This window comes from Haliotis rufescens, unplaced genomic scaffold (assembly GCF_023055435.1).
Source record: "Haliotis rufescens isolate VD_foot unplaced genomic scaffold, xgHalRufe1.0.p SCAF_9, whole genome shotgun sequence".
Taxonomy (NCBI): domain Eukaryota; kingdom Metazoa; phylum Mollusca; class Gastropoda; order Lepetellida; family Haliotidae; genus Haliotis; species Haliotis rufescens.
Window position 1 is genome coordinate 47,353,842 of NW_025964383.1, and position 24,192 is coordinate 47,378,033.

The following is a 24,192-nucleotide window of genomic DNA, read 5'->3' on the forward strand; positions in this document are numbered from 1 at the left end:
CGGAAGCTCCTGATCCTTCTGGTGTCACATGCTTACTCTTGTTACAACTGCATACAAGAGCTAGTTATTACACCCCATACACAGTCACCCCATACAGCTTCACATTAACGTTGTACGTATCACGTGATATCAGACACCCGTTCCCATTTCTACATGTCATCACGCATTAGCCACATGCGCAAGCTGTTTTATAAGGCCGTACAAACCATGTGTGCCATTTGTTGCTCGTGTTATATATAAATCAGTTCAACCTTCCGTTATTACCTTTACCCAAAATGTAAAAAAAAATCTTAGTTATTATACAGGTATAACCTCAGATCAGTTTTTAATCCTTAGCGTTTATTCAATAGTATTTATACTCGTTTCTCATTCACATATCAAAGACATCCCACAAAGCTCCTCAACTATACCTGAAGGTGTATTGTCAGCCGTCATACCTGTCAGCTACCACCGTTAGACCCCCCATTAAATGGAGTTGAATGAGAAAGGAAATCGTTATTCACTTGTAAAACTGCCACTGGTGTGTCGTCTCGCTTACCAACATTAAGATCAAAATGTGTGTAAAGTGAGTTTGTCTGACATATACCAAGCGTCGTACAGGTTGGTTTCTTTCATTTTTCTAATATCACATCTGAGAGAGAGACGGAGAGAGAGAAAGAGAGAGAGAGGTGGGGGTGGGGTGGGGGGTGGGGGAGGAGAGTGAGTGAGTGAGTTGGGCTAAACGCTTTTCCAGTTATATCACGGCTTGTCAGCTTAATGTGGATGGAAAGCCTCAGAGAGAGAGAGAGAGAGAGAGTGAGATGGGTGAGTGAGTTGGGTTTAACATCGTTTTAACATTATTCCAGCTATATCACGGCCTGTCAGCTTTATGTGGAAGGAAAGCCTGAGAAAGTGAGTGAGTTGGGTTTAACGCCGCTTTTAACATTATTCCAGTTATATCATGGCGTGTCAGGTTAATGTGGGAGGAAAGCCCGAAGTGATGCAGATCCTAGACGTTTACCACTTCGGTGAAATCCGCGAGCACGGGTTTGGTGCTGACAAACCTAGGAACATAATCGGGGCGAACCGAGATCCGAACCCACAATCATAGGTTTCTGGTGTGCCCAAGGGCACTCTGCACAGTGAATCGCTGTTTTAAAACAGACAATAATAGTAGAAATCAATCATCTACACTCCATTTGGCTTTTGTACTAAGGTCAGTACTCTCTATCATCCCTTTTACATGTAATCAGCAGTTGATGTATTCTTTCAGGAATCAAAATGTTGTTCAGTACTCGAATGAACCTTCAGACACCTTCGACAGACCTCACGCTCCATAGCGCCTGCCGACAGGGGAGCATAGAAGGTGTGAGGTACCTCTTGTCTGACGGTTTAGCTGATATCAACACCAGGGGGAAGAATGGGAGGACGCCAGTCATGGTTGCCGCCTGTGATGGAAACAGGTCCTTGTTCCAACTTTTGGTGAGGGAAAGAGCTGATCTGCTACACTTGGATGATGATGGCAACAATGTGCTTCATGTTGCCTGTCTTGGGGGCGACTTGGAAATGGTCAGGCATATTCTCAAACTTGACATTGTTGACATTAACAGTAAAGGAATGTACGGCAGAACACCAATTATGCTGGCAGCCCGAAAAGGATATAAGACAATCTTTGACCTACTCGTTAGCTCAGGATGTGATTTGACGCATGTAAGCAATGATGGCGACAATATTCTTCACCATGCCTGTTTGGGTGGCTATTTGGATATTGTGAAATATATCCTTCATGAAAATATTGTTAGCATTAACAGTAGAGGGAAGTATGGCAGAACGCCAGTGATGAAGGCAGCATGGGGTGGACACAAGAGAGTATTAAATCTCCTTGTGGACAAAGGCGGTGATGTATCCCTCTTTGACAATGAAAATGACAACATCCTCCATGTTGCCTGTATTAGAGGCAATGGAACAATGGTTAAGCATATTCTCTCAAAACAAGTTGTTGGTATTAACAGCCGTGGGAGAAAGGGAAGATCACCACTGATGGTGGCTGCACAAAATGGTAAGAAGGAACTTTTTAACCTTCTTCTCTGTCAAGGAGGCAACATGTTTCAGACAGACGGTGATGGTAACAACATTCTGCATGTGTCCTGTATTGGAGGCCACCTGCACATGGTGGTGTACGTCCTCTCGGGATTTATATTCGACATCAACAGCAGAGGTAAGATTGGACGGACACCAGTAATGCTGGCAGCAGAGAAAGGACATAGACAAGTGTTCAACTTGCTTGTGAGTAGAAATTGTAATCTGCATCTTGACGATTCTTGTGGTAACAACATAATACATGTGGCCTGTCTGGGGGGCAGGGTGGAGATGGTGAATTATCTTCTTGCATACAACACATTTGGCATCAAGAGCAGAGGCAGAGACGGGCGTACTTCAATAATGTCTGCAGCAGAGAAGGGTCATATAGATGTGTTCAAGTTGCTGATGAGTAAAGGATGTGATGTAATGCTCAATGACGACCATGGTGATAGCATCCTCCACATTGCCTGCAGTGGTGGCAGTATGGACATGGTTGCATACATCCTGTCACTGGGACAATTTGACATCAACAGTCGAGGGAGGTGGGGCAGAACGCTGGTCATGTTGGCAGCAGAAAAAGGAAATCGACAAGTGCTTGACTTTCTTGTAAATGAAGGAGGTGACCTGTCTCTTATGGATGATGAAAATGACAACATTCTTCATGTGGCCTGCATTGGTGGAAATGTAGAAATGGTTAAGCACCTACTCCAGATGAACATCTCCAACATCAACATCAAAGGAAAGTATGGTAGAACACCAGTGATGTTGGCAGCAGAGTTTGGTCATATAGAACTGTTTTACTTCCTTGTGTGTAAAGGCAGCGACTTGTTGCTTGTGGATGACAATAGAGACACCATCCTTCACATTGCTTGTGGAGGAAATGTGAAGATGGTCAAATGTCTTCTCTCACTCGATGTTATTGACATCAACAGCAGAGGTAGCCACGGTAACACCCCCGTCATGACAGCAGCCAGTAGAGGAAACAGGGGAGTGTTTGAGTTGCTGGTGAAGAAACAAGCAGATCTGTCTCTCCTGAATGAGGATAACAATAGCATCCTGCATGTAGCATGTATCACCGGGAATGTCAGCATAGTCAACTTTCTCATCTTAAAGCATGCTGTTGACATTAACAGTAGAGGGAAGTATGGTAGGACTCCGGTGATGTTGGCGGCAGAGTTTGGAAACAGTGAAGTGTTTGATCTGCTTGTTCAACATGGTGCAGATATATCCCTGAGAGATGATGATAGGAACAACATCCATCATGTCTCGTGCAGTGGGGATAATGTGAAGATCATAAACGTTGTTCTGATGAAGTGCATGTTTCACATCAACAGTAGAGGACATGGTGGAAGGACTTCATTGATGTGGGCCGCAGAGAAGGCACAGACAGGCGTCTTTGACTTCCTGTTGAATAAGGGAGCTGATGGAACTCTAGTGGATGATGATGGTGACAACGTCCTTCATGTTGCCAGTGCAGTGGGTAATGCTGATATCGTGAGACATATCATCTCCAGGAACATTGTGGACATCAACGCCACAAATAATTATGGATCAACGGCAGATATGATAGCAAGGGGAAAAGGCCACTACTCAGTGAGCAATATCTTCCATGACAAGTGAAATATTGTTTTGAACAAACACAAGTGTTTCTTTCTGTGATGGTTTAACCTTGCTAAACCCACAGAACATAGTACCTTAACCATACCACAGTTGTTAATCGGTTAAGCCAGGTTCATCGAACGGTGTCGAAGTCTACCCTGACAATGTCATCAGTCATGCAATGGATTTGGACGAACACCTGACGAAGATCGTTGACTCCTTCCAGGGACTCACTGAAGCCAAGTTGACTGTAAATTAGGTGAAAAGTGAATTTACACAGGCACATGTCTAATTTTTAGGTCATGTCATAGGCCAAAGGTGGAAGCTATCTAAAAAAAATATTCAAGTTCTTGATATGGCTGGGTACTACTGTAGATATTGTCCAATTTTCTCACATGTGCCAGCCCCTCTCACTAATTTGCTTGGAAAATAGGTGAAATGTATTTGGAACAGCAATGTCAAGCTGCTTTTGACAACATTAAAGCAATTCTCATGAATTTGTTCTCAAAGGATTTTTTTTTTTAAATTCTTCAAAATAGCTGTAGATGCTTGTGACATTGGTGCTGGAGTTGTCCTGTTGGAGGAAGATGCATCAGGTTTGTTGACCAGGCTAGTGTGGTCTGGTCCGAAAACCACAGACGGTGAGAGTATGTTATAGAAACATTTCCCTAATGTTCTATGTTGTGAATGCTGTAGGGAACCTTCCAGTGGCTGGGTAGGTTGTATATAAGGGGACAGTAGCGTGTTTGCATATCACACGCATTTTCATCACGCATTATGTCAAGAGCAGCCTTCATGTGAAGATCCCTCATCATCTCTGGTCCATATATATATATCAACAAACACACACACACACACACATATATATATATATATATATATATATACAATGTTGTGGCAAAAAGTGATTTTTACATCTACATCACAAGTGATGACGTTCCTTTCACACTGATTCAAATGACATGCCGTAAGTTGCCACATGTGCAGACGATTTCCCATCGTCGGGGCATGTACTCTTACACCTGTTGCAACCAGTCGCTTGTCTGAGTGGCACTTTGCGAACGATTTCTTAATGTGATCGTTCTGACTTATCTCTTCTGTGCTGGAGTTGTTGCCAGAGCAGCATCGGTCATCGATGTTATGTGTTTGTTGGTTTGGGCCCACAATCTGTCATCAGCAAAAAGTGGTCATGTTGCACATAAACGTTCATCACGTTGCAGACGTTGCATGATCAATGATATGCCATCCTAAATGTATCAACATGCCTTAGAAAGTGTCTTCGAGGAAGATAAGATGCGTCTCATCACACCCGAATGTGAGTGGCAATAGTAAATCTGGCATACCATCCCTAGAACGTGCTGTCCGAGGTCACGTGCTTAACGTCTGTCACAATGTTGTGTTTCGGAGTTATATTTCTTCGGAAATCTGGCAATATCAATAACTTACTTTCATTGTCAGACATTGGTGTATTTTAGTAATAGTCCCAAACTCACTACAGAAACGATTTCAAACATCACAATTCATTTCTATTGCATCAAATGTTAGTGTCAGAAACTATCACAACAGCTCGACAGTGACGTGTACATATCTATTGTGTTTCAAATGTACAGAATAAATTATGTATAGAACAAACAATTTTTATAGCCTATCACATAAAATCATGGTGAACTATACCCTATTAAGAGACATTATACTACGCATTGTATATCGGTAGAGCCATAGTCAGGTGTTGTTCGCGATTTTATGCCAATGTATTCTCACTGTTAGCTGAATACACTCTGCCTGCATTTTTTACAAAGAGGAACGAAACGATGCATTTATATGAGTTCTTTATAGATAAGACATATAAAAAAAACGGGACCAGTAAATAATAATTTTCCCTGCCCACAATATCATTAATTCAGACTTCCTCAAAGGAAACAGTTTGAGAGCAGTTTGTATTTGGCATGTTTGTAAAGGGGTAGGACGAGTAACTACATGTTATGCACAGCACACAAAACATGCCCAGCCCTGCCCAGGTATATGGTAGAAGGTAGTAATAAGCATAGGTTCAAAACTGCACATTAAATCAGTTTGTTCGTCATTCTAGGGAACATTTATGTTTGAAATACAATAACTAACGCAATTCAATGCAAGAATGAGACGTGTATATGTCAGGTGCCAAGGGTCAATGAATAGCTTGATCTTACAACACATAAATATGAAGGGACATTGTCGAGCCACAGTCAGGTGCCAAGGTTCAGTGCATATAATAATCTTACAACACAGAGATACGGAGGGACATTTTTCAACTCCAGTCGACTCGTAGTCTTTTGAGATAAGGACAAAACTATCCATGCACATGAGATATTTGAGTTTACACTATCACTGTCAAGTCAATGGTTACAATATCTAGTTATGCATCGACACATTTTTAGAGGGGAGAACCAATTATGTTATATTTCAGGTGCGTTAACTAAGCATAGTTGCATGAGTTGCATAAATGTCTCCTTTCTGCAGAGAACATTCTCCATACGACAGTACAGATCTCCCGACCACGCGACTTGTGAAGACTGTGGAAAAAATACCATAGCCATGTATTGTTTGAGAGGCATTTCTTTGAAGTTAACTTATGACAAAGTAATAATTGTCACAGCATTGAAGTAGAGAAATGTAAACCAGTTAAGAAAGATGCTGAATACTAGATTTAGTGCCCTTACCTTTGGTTCTCTGGATCATGTTCCATACCTTGGACATGGGCGTGAATGTATTTTTGACACATAATTTCGCTAAGATTGGCGTTTACTTTGTTTAAACGTTCGCCTTGTTTTAGTGTTTAAAATGTTTAATTTTTTAAATTATGGACCATAGGATGATGACGGATATAATGCTCAGCCTTTTTCCTCGCCTTCATAGCTTGTTTGTATGTGGGAAATTGCAGATGACTTTGGAACACATTCTTCAGCTATCTTGTTGAGTTCATCAGAAAAGAATTGTATTCGATCACGAACGTCAGTAAAGCGATCAGGTGTTTGCCTGTACAGAGAATGTCATACAGAGGCGAGTTGGCTTCCTTGAAGTTCCATCGAGATGATGGAGGAACATATGATGGGGTAATAGTGTTTAATGTCACTTCCACAGAGGTTATCGTGAACTGACCACTCAAATTCATTCAGCAGGTTGGAATCGGTAACAATCAAATCCAAAGAAGAGTATGTGCCTGTACCAGGATGTAAATATGTTTTTTGAATTATCGTTTAAAATGCATAGAGTTTTGTTGAAAATAAAATCTTCTACGGAGCTTGTCTCTTCTGCTTGTATGATCACAAAGTCAAAGTGGATTATGACCGTTCATATCGTCCATTATCATACAGGGCTTAGGAAACTGGTCATAGAGAGCTTGACGATCGGAGGAGATGCAGATGGAGGAATGTAAACAGATCACAGAGTAAAAACAATTTGCATGGTGAAACAAACTGTGATAGCTTGTAGAGGAACATTGAGGTGAGGTGAGGTGAAATGGGGTTTAACGTCGCATCCAAGATTATTGCACTTATATAGCGACGTGCATGTACGTGTGTGTGTTTGTGTGGCTGCTTGTACTAGTCCGGACTGATGCCGATTTATAGTGCTAGCTCACTGAGATACCATGCTACAGTTGAACATGAATACCCCACTCAGACACAGTAAACTGACTCCGAGCCGACCAGTCCTTGTTTTAGCCCCTTAATGCCGAGCGCCAGACAGGGTAACAACAAGTACCATCTTTTAACGTCGTTTGGTATGACGCGGTCGGGGATCGAACACCGGACCTTCCGCTTTCCGGGCGGACGCTCTACCACTAGACCACGGAGGCGGCCGAGGAGCATTGAGAGGACACAGGGCTATGAATAACACCCTGCTTCACCAAGATAGTAGAACCTCCAGTTGCTTTATCCCCTGGAGGTGAAAAGAAATGATAGGAATCGTATTGTTTATTGTTTAGTTGATATATAGTTTTAAGGTAAGTTACTGGCAAACAAATGGCTGATGGCTTGAAATCTTGTTTTCATTGCTGCAAATCATTAAAATTGTTTAATAGTCCTCTGCAATTCCATTGTATGATAGGGTTAGAACAGGTCATAGTGGTTCTGCTGAGAATCTTGATCAGGACTGATATTGAACCTTAACAGGTGCTGGCTGAGAAGAAGGCACATCCAAGTGTTAGAGGGCCTTGGCTGTTTTTTTAAGTTTCTTTTTTTTTCCTTTTTTGTTAAATGTGGGTCTCTATGAATTGGAGATGATTCTGGTTCCAATGTTTTTGATTCCACTAGCTCCGTCTGTGAAGCTGATGTTGCTTCGTGTTGCTGGAGATGTTTGGGCTGTATTGTCTTTTAGAATCTGCTGATTATCAACCCAAGAGATGGTTGTTTGGCATCCTACTGATACTGTGGCAGCCTTGACACCAGGAGTGACAGTTACTGCTGCTGATTAAGATTTTGTTAAGTTTTGGGGAGATTGTGACTGAACTAGCTTCTTAGCATCATGAAAAGAGTTATTATTAGTGTGTTTAGTTGTTAATATTTGCCATTTAGTGGACAAAGTTTGGATGGGGCCAAGCGGTCTCTATCGCAATTTGCACACTTTATGGCATCAGTGCACTCTGTGCTCTCATGTGAGCCACGGCAGCGCACACAGACAGTGCTGAGAGTACAGGTATTGGCACCATGTTCAAAATGTTGACATTTATAACTTCGGAGTGGGTTTGGTACATAAACTTCCAAGCCAATATTAAAGTACCCAGATTTGATTGATTTAGAACTTGTTGGAAGAACCGGGCCCATTCTACCACCTGTCTAGGTGAAGTTAGGGTCACAGTTGTGTGTTTGGCAAAGGAACACAGTTCCAGGAACCAGTGCTCTCAACTACCAGACTACCTTCCTCCATCGACACAGGGGCGCAACACACGGCAAACGGATTGCCCAATTTGGTCGCCTTTTACGACCAGCAATTGGGTGCTGAGGACACATTCTACCCCGGGTCCACACGGGGGAAGAGCTTTTAGCGTTACCCGGCACTTACCACGGGGAGGTTGCCCTTCACGGGTGCCTACTTCCATGAAGGATATGTGCAGAGAGCAGTTTGTGTATCGCGTAAACGTTCTCTGTGTGAAGGCAAGCACACGTTGTCCTTGTCCAACAGTTTATTGAACAAACCACTGCACGCTGCACTTTGCAATATGTCTGCATAAACATTGCAATGCTATTAAATGTTATTACATTTATAGAAGATCGTAGTCGTGTCAAATTTCAGCATACACTAATGAATGTCAAAGTGCTTAAAGATTAATAAAGTGCAGTAGCTATGTGTGCCTGTTTTGAAATTGTTGTTAAAACCCCACTTAGATTAATTCAATGAAATTTAAATTACTTAACTGTATTTATTTTACTGTCCCTCGATATGGCTGAAATATTGCCGATGTGACTTAAAATTTTAACTCGCTCACTCACTACTTAACGGTATAGTGGTAAGGTGGGGAAGAAAACACTTACTAGATTATGCAATTTATCTTGAAGGAGCTAGTTATGGCCGCCGTTTGTGATCCATGTATTCTCAACAAGATGATTTTTGGTATTGTCAAGATGTTAAACACAGTCTGGTATTATTTTCCTGTCTCCAATCCTCCTCTCCAAAAATTGGAATGCGATTTATCTGATGATGCTTTATTTTCCAAGCACCTCTGCCATTCAGCACTTTACAAAACTCCTTGTACTTTTACTTCATCAAGGGACTGTTCCCGGAGAGTGAAAGGGCTGGGATTCGATATTCGGACGGATCATACCAAAAGACGTTAAAAGATTATACAATTTGTTGCTCTGTCTGGCACTCGGCATTTCGGTGCTTAAACGAGGACTGATTGGCACCTAGTCAGTATATTGTGTCTGAGTGGGGTAATTATGTTCAACTACAGCATGTCATCTCAGTAGGCAAGCGCTATGAAATCCGGAGTAAGAAGCCACACACACACACACACACATAATGTATGTATAATGTATATAGGTCATGACTTATACCGGCAAGACACATGTGGGTGTATTTCTTCAACAATAGTGTCATCAATGCATGGGAATAACAGTGAATTGAATTATTGCAAACAATTATTCGACTGGTTGAACATTAGAAGCACGACTTAGGGACATTAATCGTGAACAAAACAACATGAAATGTCAGTGAATTCATATTAGTAGAAACTTAAATTTCGAACTTCTGTTTCCATTTATGATACTGTTCCTCTTGACATAACGGGTAGTTTGAACCTTTACTATCTGCATATTAATGCTGTATGTATAAGAAATCGCGCCTCACACTAGCCTCACATGGTATAAGCTCTGTGGGATTCTAAATATACCCCCAGCTTGTGAATCACAGCCTGCTTACTGAATGGCAATTGTAAATACTTGGTTGTATTCAAATGCTTATTCAAAATCTTTACACGTTGTCATAAGGGAAGAATGAGGGTAAAAAGTTAGCCAAGTAATCTTTTTGAAGTGTTTTTTTTTATAATTCACAGATTGTGCTTTAACACAAAGACATACAATTTTATGGGCACTTTTTGAGACTAGTATTTTGACTGCAGTCGCGCCAAGGCCCAAGTAACGCATTTTCTAACAAGCAGTAGGACTGGTTTAGTAGGCTCAACAGATAGGGTGCAGTCAAGCTGGAAGGTGTCAGTGGAACTGCGTGTTCATCTTAGGTAAGATGTGCATATGTTTCATTGCATGTTCTGGGTCTGTAACAGATCGGGTAACTTTCTTTTCTATATATCTTGAGTAAGGTGCTGTAAATATAATGAATGAAACGAGTTTATTTAGAGTTTGCAATGTTCTTTTTTGTTCAAAACATGGTATCAATGTTGCTCTTTTAGTCAACAATTTATTAGTATACCTCATATATTTACACACACAAACACTCAAAGGACTAATTGTGTAATTGGTCTACTTAAAAGACAGTCAAGGCATATGCAGAAAGGTTTTGACTAACGTGCAGCCTTGGGGCTTGAGATGATATAAAAGTCCTGATAACATACTCACCTATGTTACTTACATTGTAGGTTTAGTGAGTTGTTTAGTCGAGCACAATCAGGATCCATATGAGTTTACTGTTGGTTGTTACAGCTTTATTTACAATCGTAGAAACGTTTTCGCTGAGACATATGTAACAATTTCAGTGTCTTAGAGTTGTTTTGAACTGTTTTCCTTGAAACCCCCTACAAACAAAGTGCTGGTTTAACGAAACTTCTATATTAAAGGCATTAACACGTAAACAGTGATTCTTTAACAGATTCTAGGTTTGTAGGCTGAAGTAACTACAAAAAAACGAAAACAATACAAATGTCGATGAGCACAGCGAAAGGTTTTACCTTTTGCCTGGAAAGGCAAATAAAATTGAAAAAAGGCTTTGCTCAGTGAACCCGGTGGATGGCAATGATGGCAAGTGTACATCATTATCAGCATGAGGAAGTATATATATATACTCACAGTGAATACTACATTTGGCCTTTTTAAAAAAAGTTTGAATGTCGTGAGAGAGATCTACAATTCTTCACTGAGAACGTGATATGCCACTCAAAATGTGTTAAGGGTCAACACTTTAGAAGGTTGTACGTCCGTCCAATCGTGTGCATCTGTTGAAACAGCCAAAGACAATATTGACTGAACAAAATTCGGTCGCCATGTGCCACACAATACCAACAGACAACATGTGAGCAATGATCAGTCAGATCGCCTGTCGAGTATCGGAACAAAACATAAACGTCAAAAAGTAACGAAAACAAATTCATTGTCCAAAAGAAACAACTCTCAGTGCCATATATGTGGTTCACGTGATACGATCACAACCTGGAACCGTCGTCTCATGCCAAGGCAAGATTGTCCCACTCCCCAAATACAGCAGTCATTTTCGGCTACGTTGGAATCCTGAAATCTATCTCCTTTTCTGCGCCTCACGCAAATACGAAGATTTGTTATCAGTACTTGTCGAATTAAGATGATCTTCAGCCCAATATAAATGTCTGTGTGTAACGTCCGTGACCGGAAAACAGCCTCCCGGAGACGACAGCAGTGTCTGAGTAGAAAGGTTAACGTCACTGGCGTATCACATGTGGAGTCTGGTGGCAGTCAAGCTGCAATCAGTCTTTCCACTGTGTGTTTGGACGTTGCATGTCACTGGGTAGCTGAGCCAAACGTCTGGTATTGATTCTTTGCCCTGCTGAGCCCACTTTGGCTGACATCAGAGACCTTTGCATTTGATGTGGTGTGGACCCAGTTTCAAGCATGTCTGTGCATATGCCTAATTCTTCGGTTGACGCACTGCCACGTAACTCTGGATTATTGTAATGCACAACACAGTGAATTGATTATTTGTATTGTGTTTCTGATATAATTTGCCTAATACCATAATACTGAATTGTGAATATATATATATATATATATGTATAATGAGGGTGGCAAGTTTACAGAAACCTGAGCAGAAAGTCATACTTTTCCTCAGACATGACAAAAAGGACAGTGCTCTTAGTATGATGCTTGAATTAATTAATATAAGAAATACTGTCTTAACGTTTATGCATAACGTACAAATACCAGTGGAGGATGTCAAAGTGAGTGTTAAGCTCAGGGGACTGAATCAAGAAGCAGAGCAGGACAAAGGTAATAGAAACAACTTTATATTTATATTTCGTCAACCTGTCAGCTGCCAGGAAAGAGATTAACAGTTAGGTTTCATCATCATACAAGTCAATACAACTTCCAAAGAGCTATGTGCTGATGCAGATTCATAATGAATCATACGTTGAATATATAGATATATACAGACAGTCTCGATTATCTGCCGAAACATATTCCACTGTTTGTACAAGGCAAAACAGTTGTGAAGATAAAAACCAATGTATCAACGAAAATCAAATATAACACCAGGTGTTCGCGAAAAGGGTCAGCATGTTTGTATCTGTCATTTGTCACTTACTGGTCCAATTTACACACAGAGCCCAGAGTGCATATATATTTATTACCAATTTAGAGACATTTACACGCACTTCATTAAGCCAAACAAGATAGTCACACTACGGATCAATAGATCGAGGGTCCCTATGAACGTGTGACGCACCAAACCATTTTCACAGCTTTCAATTTGATTTAACATAAAAGGATAAGCGTGGTAATGAAGTCAGTTTTAACTGTCTGGTAATATATCTGAACTTACTTTGGATGCTCCGGTTGTGCCATCAGTGTCCCCTTTGAAGCGTATTTTGTGGCACTGTTTTGGGAGGTGTCTGTTTATGAATAAACATCCAATATTTGCATACAACACAAGCATATTTGAGTTTGTTGATTTCACGGTCTTCAGTATCGGGTCGTACAGTTAACATTAATGTCTTTGTCGAGCACTCTGATTTCCCTCTTCCAAAATTGTATGGACAGGATATAAACTCAGCTGATAGATCAAGTAAACCGCAAAATGTTGATTGCACAGCCGGAAACGCCGGCGATGCGAGTGACCGACTGTTTGTCCGATATTCAAAGCGACGCTTATTGACTTTTTAGATTTTCTTGGTGTCGTGCGAACTAACAATGCGCTTGAATTGATATAAGTTGAATAAATTCTTCAAATAAGATCTTGATCGTTGATGCTGTCATGTTTGCACACACAACAGCCGGAACATGTTGTTAACGCGTATGCATAGAAATGTCAACAATGCCCATATTTCGGCATATATCAATATTAATGCGCAACCAGATTTGCAACCGGTTTCAGTTTGATCTGTCAACGAAAGAAAATGTTTATATATTTAAGTGTAAATACATAAACATTTAAGTGTAAATACATAAACATTTTCTTTCGTTGACAGATCAAACTAATATTTTGACATGTGTAATAATTAAAATACCACACTCATTCTCGTTAGATACCATGTTTTCGAAACGCGTGAACTTTCTATGGTATCTAACGAGATATATATATATATGATGAACTCGCATGACGTCGACTTATTAACACGAATGCTTCATTCCACAAACTGTTGTTGTTTTAATGGATTAAAACTGAAGGGAAATCTTGTGATCTGTTAGTCGTTATGTTCTTTATATTCATTAGTGTCAAATTGTCATCTAGACCGTCTTGAATCCATAACCACAACTGGTACTACAACAATAACTACAACTACCACTACTACTGCTTTAACTGCAGGAACTGTGACTACATACTACTACTACTACTACTACTACTACTACTACTACTACTACTACTACTACTACTAATCCTACTGACCCGTGAAGATTCTGGGGTAGAATAGGTCTTCAGCAACCCATGCTTGCCGTAAAAGGTGACTATGCTTGTGGTAAAAGGAGACTAACGGGATCGGGTGGTCAGGCTCGCTGACTTGGTTGATGCATGTCATCGATCACAATTGCGTGGATCGATGTACATGATATTAATCACTGGAATGTCTCGTCCAGACTCGATTATTTACAGACCGCCGTCATATAGCTGTAATATTACCGAGTGCGGCGTTTAACAACAAACCAACCAACCGACTAATCCTACTCCTATTACGATGACATCTGCGAAACAACAAATAAATCATCAACAACAACTACTACAACCACAACAACTACTGCACTACCACTACCACTACAGCCTCTGAAAGATTCGGGATAGAATTAATCTTCAGCAACCCATGCTTGTTTTTGAGAAGCGACTAACAAGATTGGAAGGTCAGGCGCGCTGACTTTGTTGATGCATGTCATCGTATCCCAATTCCGTAGGTCGATTCTCACGATGTCACTGACTGAATTGTTTGGTCCAGACTCGATTATTTACAGACCGCAGTCATATATCTGTAATATATTTGTGAATTAGGCGTCAAACAGTTAACTACTACTACAATCGCCATGTTTACTTGTCTAGTTACTGAGATATTGGAATGAAATGATTTTTCTGTAATGGCGGTCAATAATTTGCATATTTATGAGTTTTGTTTGTCATTAATTCCTTCAGGAATGTCTTAATCCTATTCTCTGACCCTCAAAACATAGGTTAAGACACTGCCTTTGTCAAGTTGTCAAGTTTGCTTGTCTCGTTTCAGAGATATTGGAGAAAAATGATTTGTCTGTAATGGCGTCCACTAATTTGGATATTTATGAGTATGTTTTACCATTAATTACTTCAGAAATGTCTTAATCGTATTCTTTGACCATCAGTGCATAGGTAGAGACATTGTATTTGTCAATGTTGCTGACCCGATTACAGAGTTATTGAAGAAAATGGCTCCAGAAAGGTAAAGAAAATGACAATTTGGCAGCCATTTTGTTTCTGCAAATATTTTGCTTGGGAACCGGGTTTGGTGGATTCAGCATACCTGAATTATGTTGAAAACTCTGGTTCCCAACTTGTACCCAAAAATGCATTAACATTTTTTCAGAAATTCCACTTGTCTATTATCCGAGTAGTGGAATGGATCAGTCTCGATCATATCCCATTTTTCGGAGAATGAGAACGCTCATGAGAATGTAAGACTTGCAATAAATAATAATAATAAACATAAAGACTTATAATCAGTCAATCTTTATGTCCAGTACTTATGTACAGTACTGAAAAGGCCATGGGCCTGTAGTACATATATACACACAGTAGCAATTGGTCCAATAGTAATTAGAGATATCATAAATATTATCGCATCTTGATACAGAGGATCTGATGTTCAATTGCATGGTATATATACATTGCAAGATTTTTTGTGACAGTTTGATTTTGAGATGACATGAGGATATAAAGTTTGTCTTTTCTAGGATTCAGATAAACATATTGTTGTATGTATTCGTTTCTGACATTTGCATACAATGGACAATCAAGCAAAACATGGTATTCATCTTCTATCTCAGGGCAAATACAACATTTTCACAAACTGTTTTCCTTTGATATCGCGAAATGTCTACCCATCAGAAGGTCATGAGAAGTACACCTGAAACGGGATAGTGCTGTTCGGAATTTCTTAACATTCATGTTCAAAAGATATTTTCAGTAAGAATGAATATTTTAAAATAATGTGTAATGAGTTATCTTATTTTGTAAACACAGTGAAGAGTACCGCTTCTGAAAACATATATCTATTAGCCTGCGTCTTAAATTATATATGAAACGATCTGGTACTGTTACATGTTGCTCTCTCCCAATGTAATCATACCCACAAGATTGGAGTATCTTTTTGACACCCGAAGCCCAGTTATTTTTCCTCTACTATCGTGAGTAATCATCTTATTACAGACTTTCTTGGGAATCTGCTACTTGGCATGCTGAGCAATTTTATTCAATATTTTATTACTTTTATGTAACTAAATATATTCATAGGGTATCTCCCACATTCCCCATAACTGTAAAATTTGGAGTGTTGGCATTTACTCCTAAAATTGGATTATACTCATATAGATTTACTTTCACCATTAATTGTACCATATTTTTGTAGAACCCAAACTTCAGCACCATACCTAGGGAGTAGAAAAGGACTGATCTTAGTGTCAGAAAATCTCGAAAAGGGTTTTAAAGCTAATATTTCCAAGGGGTTTTAAGTGTTGTAAAATGCCCATTAAAATCTTTTGGCTTGCAGTGCGGCTTTGTTGCAATGCAGTGACCAAGTTAGCCGACGTGTAAAATGTACCCCCCAATAATTGTAACTTCTTACAACCTCAACTGTTTCACCTTAATATAACATTTTTTCACCTTTTGATAAGTTCCCTCCATTTTTAAAAACTATGACCTTTGTCTTATCGATATTTACATTCATAGGTTTTCATTTATGAAAATAGTACTCAAGTTCATTTATTAACTGTTGAAGTCCAGGTAGTGTGCTTCAGATCTTGACTATATCCTCAGCAAGAGAAGAAGAACAAGTTACATAGTTTCCGGATGGAGTTGGATGGCCTAGTTACACTTTTCCGATATTTGTATCGAAAGTTCATTTATGAAAAACGAAAACAGAAATGTACTTAGAATACATCCACGTCTAACTGTATTCCATTAGAAAGAATCAGATTAGGTGTTATTTTTTCGAACCTTTATATTGTGATATCTGCAACATAATAATTAATAGGCTTTAATAGTCAAACAAATTGTTTAACAAGATGTCATGTATTACTACATCAACGTATATCTTTTAGCACTTTGAAACCTGTTACTAGTATAAACCCAATATATGTACACGTCTAAATATTCAGCTCCAATGAACACATTATCTCATGTTTTTCTCTTCTTTATTTTATGAAAAAAAACCATCTCTTCTAGGCCTAAACACTATCGATGGCATCTACTAAATCGTTTATAAAACTATTTTTACATGTTGATTCTGCTTCGTTTTTGGATGCGTATAGTTCAGAGTTCATTTTGCTTAAAAAAACCATTTCATTATTTTTTTTATACAAGTATATTTTTATTTATAAATCAATACCGTGCAAACGTTGCTACTGAGTATTTTATTATAAACGTTAATTTAGGTACTACAAACGTTAATTCAGGACTACAATGATAATGCCAAAACAAACACATTTATTGGCTCAATATGTGATGAAAGCATGCCCCTTTTGGTCGAGTCACCCAATCTTGTGCTTGGTGTAGAGGTCATGTCACAGCGGTGTAAGTGAACTATATGCAAACTTGCCATGTTTGTGACAAAATCAGATATCTCTGACAATATATACACAATTTAGTAAAACATAGTCTCGTAAGAGTGAGTGAGTGAGTATGGTTTTACGCCGCTTTTAGCAATATTCCAGCAATATCACGGCGGGGACAGCAGAAATGGGCTTCACACATTGCACCAATGTCGGGAATCGAACCCGGGTCTTCGGCGTGACCACTGGGCTACCCCACTGCCCTAGTCTCGTAAGAACCTGGAATGAGAACTTACAAATCTAAATGTTTTCCTGATCAATGGTTCATTAGTCAATTCTATACGGGAAGAGTATAACACAATGTAAAATCCTGTTGCATTTGAGTAGCTCAATTATTTTACCCGTCAACGTGAAACGTTTTTTATATATTTGATCTTAATAATACCGATTTAAGTCTATTACGTCTGTTAAGGCTCACATGTTTTGACAAGCCATTTCCGCTCCACTGTCCAACAACTGGGGTATCTGACAAATTGTGAATGAACCGCGTTGTTAAAGCGATAATCCGTGAAACCTTTTGACACCGTGTCACTTACCGAGAGATGTAGCGAAATAGTTCAATACCAATGGACACTCAATGTTGGACGGTTTATTGGGGTATGAATTTGTAAAATACCATGTCCAAACTGTATGAATTCGCATATTTTTACTAAAGGGATGTCAATGTATGACCATAAAGCAGCTTATCTATTTGAAACAGACCCGATCTCGAATGCCATTTTGTAAATCATGTTCAGGGACTACACTGATCTTAGCAACAAAGAGATGTCCGGAGCAATGGTAGATTTTGTGTTTAGCTTACAAAGCTCTCAGCCTGCAATCGCTTGATGCAAGTGGACTGCGATCGAAGTCGAAGGCAGTCGAAGCCTACAATCGCGATGTCATGGATTAACAATCATTGTAGCGATATAAGATCGTTTTGTTCAAGTGTGAACAGGAAGAGGATGGCACGTTAATTTTCTCAAATTGATTTGTGATCCCCCGACATTCGATTGTGGTGAAAGTAAGCCGTACATTATCTTTTGAATCCTTTAGTAGTTGACCCCTTCAATTAATCGATTGCGTTCACAAATCAACTTCATCGGTCATTCCATTTCAGATGAATATCAGCAAGTGCGTGTTTTTGTAATTAGGTAAATTGAGCAGAGTATATGTGTTGGTGCCTGTTTCTAGTAAATGAATTGACATGTATATCATATAAACGTCATTACACAAACTAAAACAGGAATAGTGTTGCACTTAACAAGGGATATATCAGAAGTGTCAAGCCAAAATAATATTTTATTCCTATATCATCATTCGTGACACTTCTCAGTAGTTAATATTGTGGAAGGCGATGATCTGTTGTTTGTCAGAGCTGCTCAAATGGATCGGGTGGTATGGCTCAGCGACTTGGTTGATTGCGTATCCCGACGAGGTGGATCGTTGCGTATAATATTATTCACTAGATTGTCTGTTCTAGACTATATGATTTACGCATCGTCATGTAGTTGGAATATTGCGAAGTGCAGCATTAAAAAGACAACTCACTTGCAAAATTAAACAAACTCTATACTGAGCTCTCTTACTCTTTCGGTCTTTGTGACGAAAAAGATATGACGTCACAATCTTATTTAGAAAAGCGCCAAATTCCAAGCTCTCTGTTGTCTCCAAAAAGTAAATACATTCTCTTTGTAGATTTCTATCTTGTTTTCTGCACGAAATGTATTGCCACACATCCTTTGAATATTGTGGTAACCGTCACTGTGTATTTTGTAACCCATAATTGTGTATATGATTATTTAAATATGACTACCGACAATACCCGAAAAAGTGCTATTCTATGAATATTAGCTTCCGCGGTGATGGGGCCGTCAAACCAGCTGTTTCATCTAGAGGGGGTTTATTGCGATTTCATAGACTATGATTGGCCAATCAGAATCGAGTTATTTCCTAATTCATGGTAGAATAAAGTTTTATTGTAATTACTGTGATTATTTAAACCTTTTAAATTTATGTGGTCCTGACAAACATTGCATTGGCTCAATATGGGCAAAAACATTTTAACATTGTTATAATAGGATCATATTATCCTCATTATGCTACTATTTTGATCGTAGATATATATTTACTACACTAATTGGACACAACAAATAATATAAATACGATGTTGATACATGGTGTTAATTTCATTGTTTTCTGTGCTGAATCTTTGCATATATGAATTATTGTGTTAGTTATGTATATAATACAACTTAAATAATTGCACATTATTAACAAGAACTTCGATAAAACCGCCCATGAAATTGAATCGACTCGATCGGACATTGATCATAACATCAACATTTATCTTCAATTTGCACAGGGGGCGGTCGGGTAGCCTAGTGGTCAAAGCGTTCGCTCGTCACGCCGAAGACCCGGGTTCGATTCCCGACATGGGTACAATGTGTGAAGCCCATTTCTGGTGTCCCCCACCGTGATATTGCTGGAATATTGCTAAAAGCAGTGTAAAACCGTACTCACTCACTCACTTTGCACAGCCCAAATCAAACATCACATTTACTTGTTCTGAATTCGATCCAAACATTTTGCATCAACATCATTGACATCATCATCAGCAGCATCAGCGACGTCGCTGTCGTAATCAACATCATCACAATAACGTTGTTATGTTAATAATGACTATTGTTGTAAATCTTGTTGTGCTGCATTAATGGAGAAGGCGAGGCTGGACGGGTATTTTATAAATGGGGGCTTATTCAGTATTCTAGCAGTTGTACTGTTGACCAATCAGTCGAGCGCTAATGTCTGTCGTACGGCTGCCACGACACGTCACAGTGACGTCATAGAGCGCACCTTAGCGTCCCCGCATTACATCAATAGTGAAGGCGTTTCATTGATGGTGGTGAGATGTGTCGCTTTAGTTAGGACGTAATCGTTGGGCAAGTCTTGTTATCACCGTATTGATGGACAACGAGAAGAATATTATAGGTATCAGGCTGCGGGTGCTTGCTTGACACTGAACTGATACTTGATCTATTTCTACAAGCCAAACTCCCTATTAGTTTGAACAGACACCCGGGCGGCTACACAAACGTTCCACAAGCCACACTACCCATTAGGTTTCAGTTATGTATTTGTTTTAATCTAGATCCAGTAATTATTCTTTTCGAAATGTTCATTCCACTGCTAGGATTCTCCACCTAAGACGGAGATATAATGTTTTGATTGATTATATACACATCAAAAGTATTTAGGCACCCACCAGAATTTTTTGTGAAGTAAATCAGAATCACAAACATGATAAAATGGACAGAGTGTAGCATTATGTTTGTAAAGAGCAATCATCTGGGAACAAAAACCAAAGAACAGTTGTGAGCCAGAATGAAATTTTACTGCTTATCTGGAGCATCTATAAATTATTGCACATAATGAATAAACATGTTTATTAACGTGCGTTAATGACATTCACGTGTCAAAACGTGTAATAACGGGTGAGTGAGCATGATTTTACTCCGCTTTTAGCAATATTCCAGCAATATCACGGTGTGGGACACCAGAAATGGGCTTCAAATATTATACCAAAGTCGGGAATCGAAGCCGAGTCTTCGGCGTGACGAGTGTACGCTTTAACAGCTAGGCTACCCGACCGCCCCTCATGATGCAGAGCTGCTGCCAGTTGATCCAGATTGTGTTGAGGGTCCATTTCCTGCACTCTACGCCCAAGAATGCCCCATATGTGCTCTATGGGGTTAAGATCGTGACTCATTGCAGGCCAAGGTAGAGATGCAATGGTGTTGTTTTTGCCAAATATGCTTTTGGCACAGCTTTTGAATGGTGAGGTCTATCGTTATCGTCCATGAAGAGAGGCCTTGATGCCAGAGGGAGGATGTCAAAATGGGTTAAAACAACTGGTTCCAGAACTTCCTGGATGTAACGTTTCCCAGTGAGATTGCCCATGTATAGTTACAAGGACTAGCTTACAATCGTGGGATATGCACCCCCCATATGGTCACAAAACAAAGATATAATTATTTCTATGATATAATGCTAGGCCACAGGGATCAGACCAGCACGGTGGAGGTACCGTACAACATGCTTGTGTCTTGTAACAAAACAAAGATATAATTATTCATATGATGTAATGTTAGGCCACAGGGAACATCCCAGCACGGTGGAGGTACCGTACAACATGCATGTGTCTTGTAACAAAACATATGACGTTATAGTGGGGGAATTTGTTAGAGACAAATGGCATGGGGACAATTTCCTGATTTTATCCACTTTTGACAGGACTTCCTTCTGTATCCATTGGTATCACTGATTCTGCATCATTAGGAATTTAGCAACCTTGATGAATGGAATCTCGAATAACGTCACAGACATTAATAACACTCATTACTCCAACATCTGTTTATGCTTCTAGTAACATAGGTGGTGCTTTCATCACTACATGTACTTGTTTTTGTTTCCATGTCAAGTCATATTCGTCTCTGACGATGCCCACACAGTGCTGTAGTATCTACATGACATATTCTGTGTTCCAGCCTCCAGTCACCCGAGCGAGAGTGAAGCACTGAGACCTGGGGCGGCACAGGAGTCTGAGCTACCCGGTAGGTGGGAGAATACTGTGGACCATTGGTGATAGGGTCATCAGATGTGTCAGAAAGGTAAAGTAAAATGACGCTTCGTTCAAAACATATTCTTTAAAATGTGCAGGTTTTACTTACTTACTTTCTTTGTAATATGACATCTACGATAATATACTTAACCGATATAACAATAATACTGTGTGAATAATGTCAACACTATTTCAATATTAGCATCATCAACAGCAAAAACATATCACCTAATGAATATAATTTTAATGATGACATCTTCCTTAAAATACATCTTAGAAATACAGTCATGCTACGTCACAACGCCACAGGGATGTGTCGACAATTATGTACAGTTTCACTCAATTCTAACCATCGTGTTTGTCTCCACAGCCACCAGCAGGGAAGGGGAAACACGGAAGTCTGGGATCCCCCAATCACCTGATACACGAGGTGGGTGGAGACAATGTCACATGTATTGTAGTGGGCAAACCACTCTCCAGACATACACACAACTGTGTTAGAACTGTAAGACCTGATACACGAGGTGGGTGGAGACAATGTCACATGTATTGTAGTGGGCAAACCACTCTCCAGTCAAACACACCACTGTGTTAGAACTGTATGACCTGAAGCACGAGGTGGGTGGAGACAATATCACATGTATTGTAGTGTGCAAACCACCCTCCAGACATACACACAACTGTGTTAGAACTGTAAGATCTGATATACGAAGTGGGTGGAGACAATGTCACATGTATTGTTGTGGGCAAACCACCCTCCAGACATACACACAACTGTGTTAGAACTGTAAGACCTGATACACGTGGTGGGTGGAGACAGTGTCACATGTATTGTAGTGGGTAAACCACCCTCCTATCATTCACAGAAATGTGTTAGAACTCTAAGACCTGATACACGAGGTGGGTGGAGACACTGCTGCTGTAAAAGGTAGGACATGTGTACAGAGTTTACTTTGTGTTACAGCGGCACCGACTCCCGCACGGAGAGACCCCGAGGCAGAATCCGATCTCCGTGACGCCAGCATCGAGGGGAACATGGCGGCCGTGAAAGGGATCCTGGAAGCAGGTTGGGTTGACGTCAACAGCAGAGGTGGGGACAGCCTGACCCCTGTGATGAGGGCAGCACTGAGGGGACACAGAAAAGTAGTGGAGCTCCTGGTGAGGGAAGGAGCTGATGTGTCGCTGGTGAACGTGTACGGTGACAACATCCTTCACTTGGCCTGTCGGGGAGGACACATGGAGACGGTGAAGTTTGTCCTGTCCCTGAACGTGGTGGACATCAACAGTACAGGATGGAGGAGCAGGACACCGGTGATGGAGGCAGCAGTCTGGGGACACAGTGACGTGGTGGAGCTCCTGGTGAGTGAAGGAGCTGATGTGTCACGGGTGAACGTGTACGGTGACAACATCCTTCACTTGGCCTGTCGGGGAGGACACATGGGGACGGTGAAGTTTGTCCTGTCCCTGAAGTTCGCGGACATCAACAGTAGGGGATGGAGGAGCAGGACACCGATGATAAAAGCAGTATTGAAGGGACACAGAGAAGTGGTGGAGTTCCTGGTGAGTGAAGGAGCTGATGTGTCACTGGTGAACGTGTACGGTGACAACATCCTTCACATGGCCTGTCGGGGAGGACACATGGAGACGGTGAAGTTTGTCCCGTCCCTGAACATGGTGGACATCAACAGTAGAGGATGGAGGAGCAGGACACCGGTGATGAGGGCGACAGTGGTGGGACACAGAGAAGTGGTGGAGCTCCTGGTGAGTGAAGGAGCTGATGTGTCACTGGTGGACGATGACGGTAACAACATCTTTCAGTTGGCCTGCGCGGGAGGAGACGTGGGTACGGTGAAGTTTGTGCTGTCACTAAACGTGGTGGACATCGACGCCATGAACAACATTGGACAGACAGCGGGCGACAGGGCGAGGCTCAGGAGATATCAGAAAATTGTGAAACTTTTGGAGCCGCCTCGCTGTCATGTGATGTAAATAAGAGAAAGGTGGTGGATCGGGGCTGTCACCTGAAGTCAGTGTAGTATTTGGGTAGATTTATATCATAGATGCATTGATAGGGTTCGAAAATGGTTACATATACTACTTGAGGACATTCGTGGACGGTCAATGCAACTTATGTGTGCGTCTGTGTGCTTGTGGGGGGGTGGGGGTGGGGGGGGGGGGGGGGGGGTGGGGGGTGCAGGCAGGGTAACATCAAGTGCCATTAGTTACATCTTTTGGTCTCCGGGCAGACGTTCT

The 24,192-nt window shown here is 40.5% G+C and overlaps 2 protein-coding genes across 2 annotated transcripts; both read left to right on the forward strand.

The window, feature by feature from the left end:
* The first annotated feature begins 511 nt into the window (after nucleotides 1-511).
* LOC124126309 (serine/threonine-protein phosphatase 6 regulatory ankyrin repeat subunit B-like) lies at nucleotides 512-4,515 on the forward strand. Its single transcript, XM_046489703.2, has 2 exons — nucleotides 512-600; nucleotides 1,253-4,515. Exon 2 carries the CDS (start codon nucleotides 1,261-1,263, stop codon nucleotides 3,679-3,681), a length of 2,421 nt encoding a protein of 806 aa, XP_046345659.2. The 5' UTR covers nucleotides 512-600; nucleotides 1,253-1,260; the 3' UTR covers nucleotides 3,682-4,515.
* A 396-nt stretch (nucleotides 4,516-4,911) lies between these two features.
* On the forward strand, nucleotides 4,912-23,928 carry LOC124126307 (ankyrin repeat domain-containing protein 50-like). Its single transcript, XM_048390453.1, has 4 exons — nucleotides 4,912-4,975; nucleotides 21,866-21,931; nucleotides 22,310-22,369; nucleotides 22,904-23,928. Exons 1-4 carry the CDS (start codon nucleotides 4,912-4,914, stop codon nucleotides 23,926-23,928), a joined length of 1,215 nt encoding a protein of 404 aa, XP_048246410.1.
* Nucleotides 23,929-24,192: the final 264 nt, after the last annotated feature.

Excerpts from the sequence above, each read along its gene's own strand:
- LOC124126309 (XM_046489703.2), top strand. The coding sequence starts at position 1,261 with ATGTTGTTCAGTACTCGAATGAACCTTCAGACACCTTCGACAGACCTC.
- LOC124126307 (XM_048390453.1), top strand. The coding sequence starts at position 4,912 with ATGTATCAACATGCCTTAGAAAGTGTCTTCGAGGAAGATAAGATGCGT. Across the intron at positions 21,932-22,309 it reads ACAGGAGTCTGAGCTACCCG|CCACCAGCAGGGAAGGGGAA; the intron begins GTAGGTGGGAGA and ends TTGTCTCCACAG. Across the intron at positions 22,370-22,903 it reads CCAATCACCTGATACACGAG|CGGCACCGACTCCCGCACGG; the intron begins GTGGGTGGAGAC and ends TTTGTGTTACAG.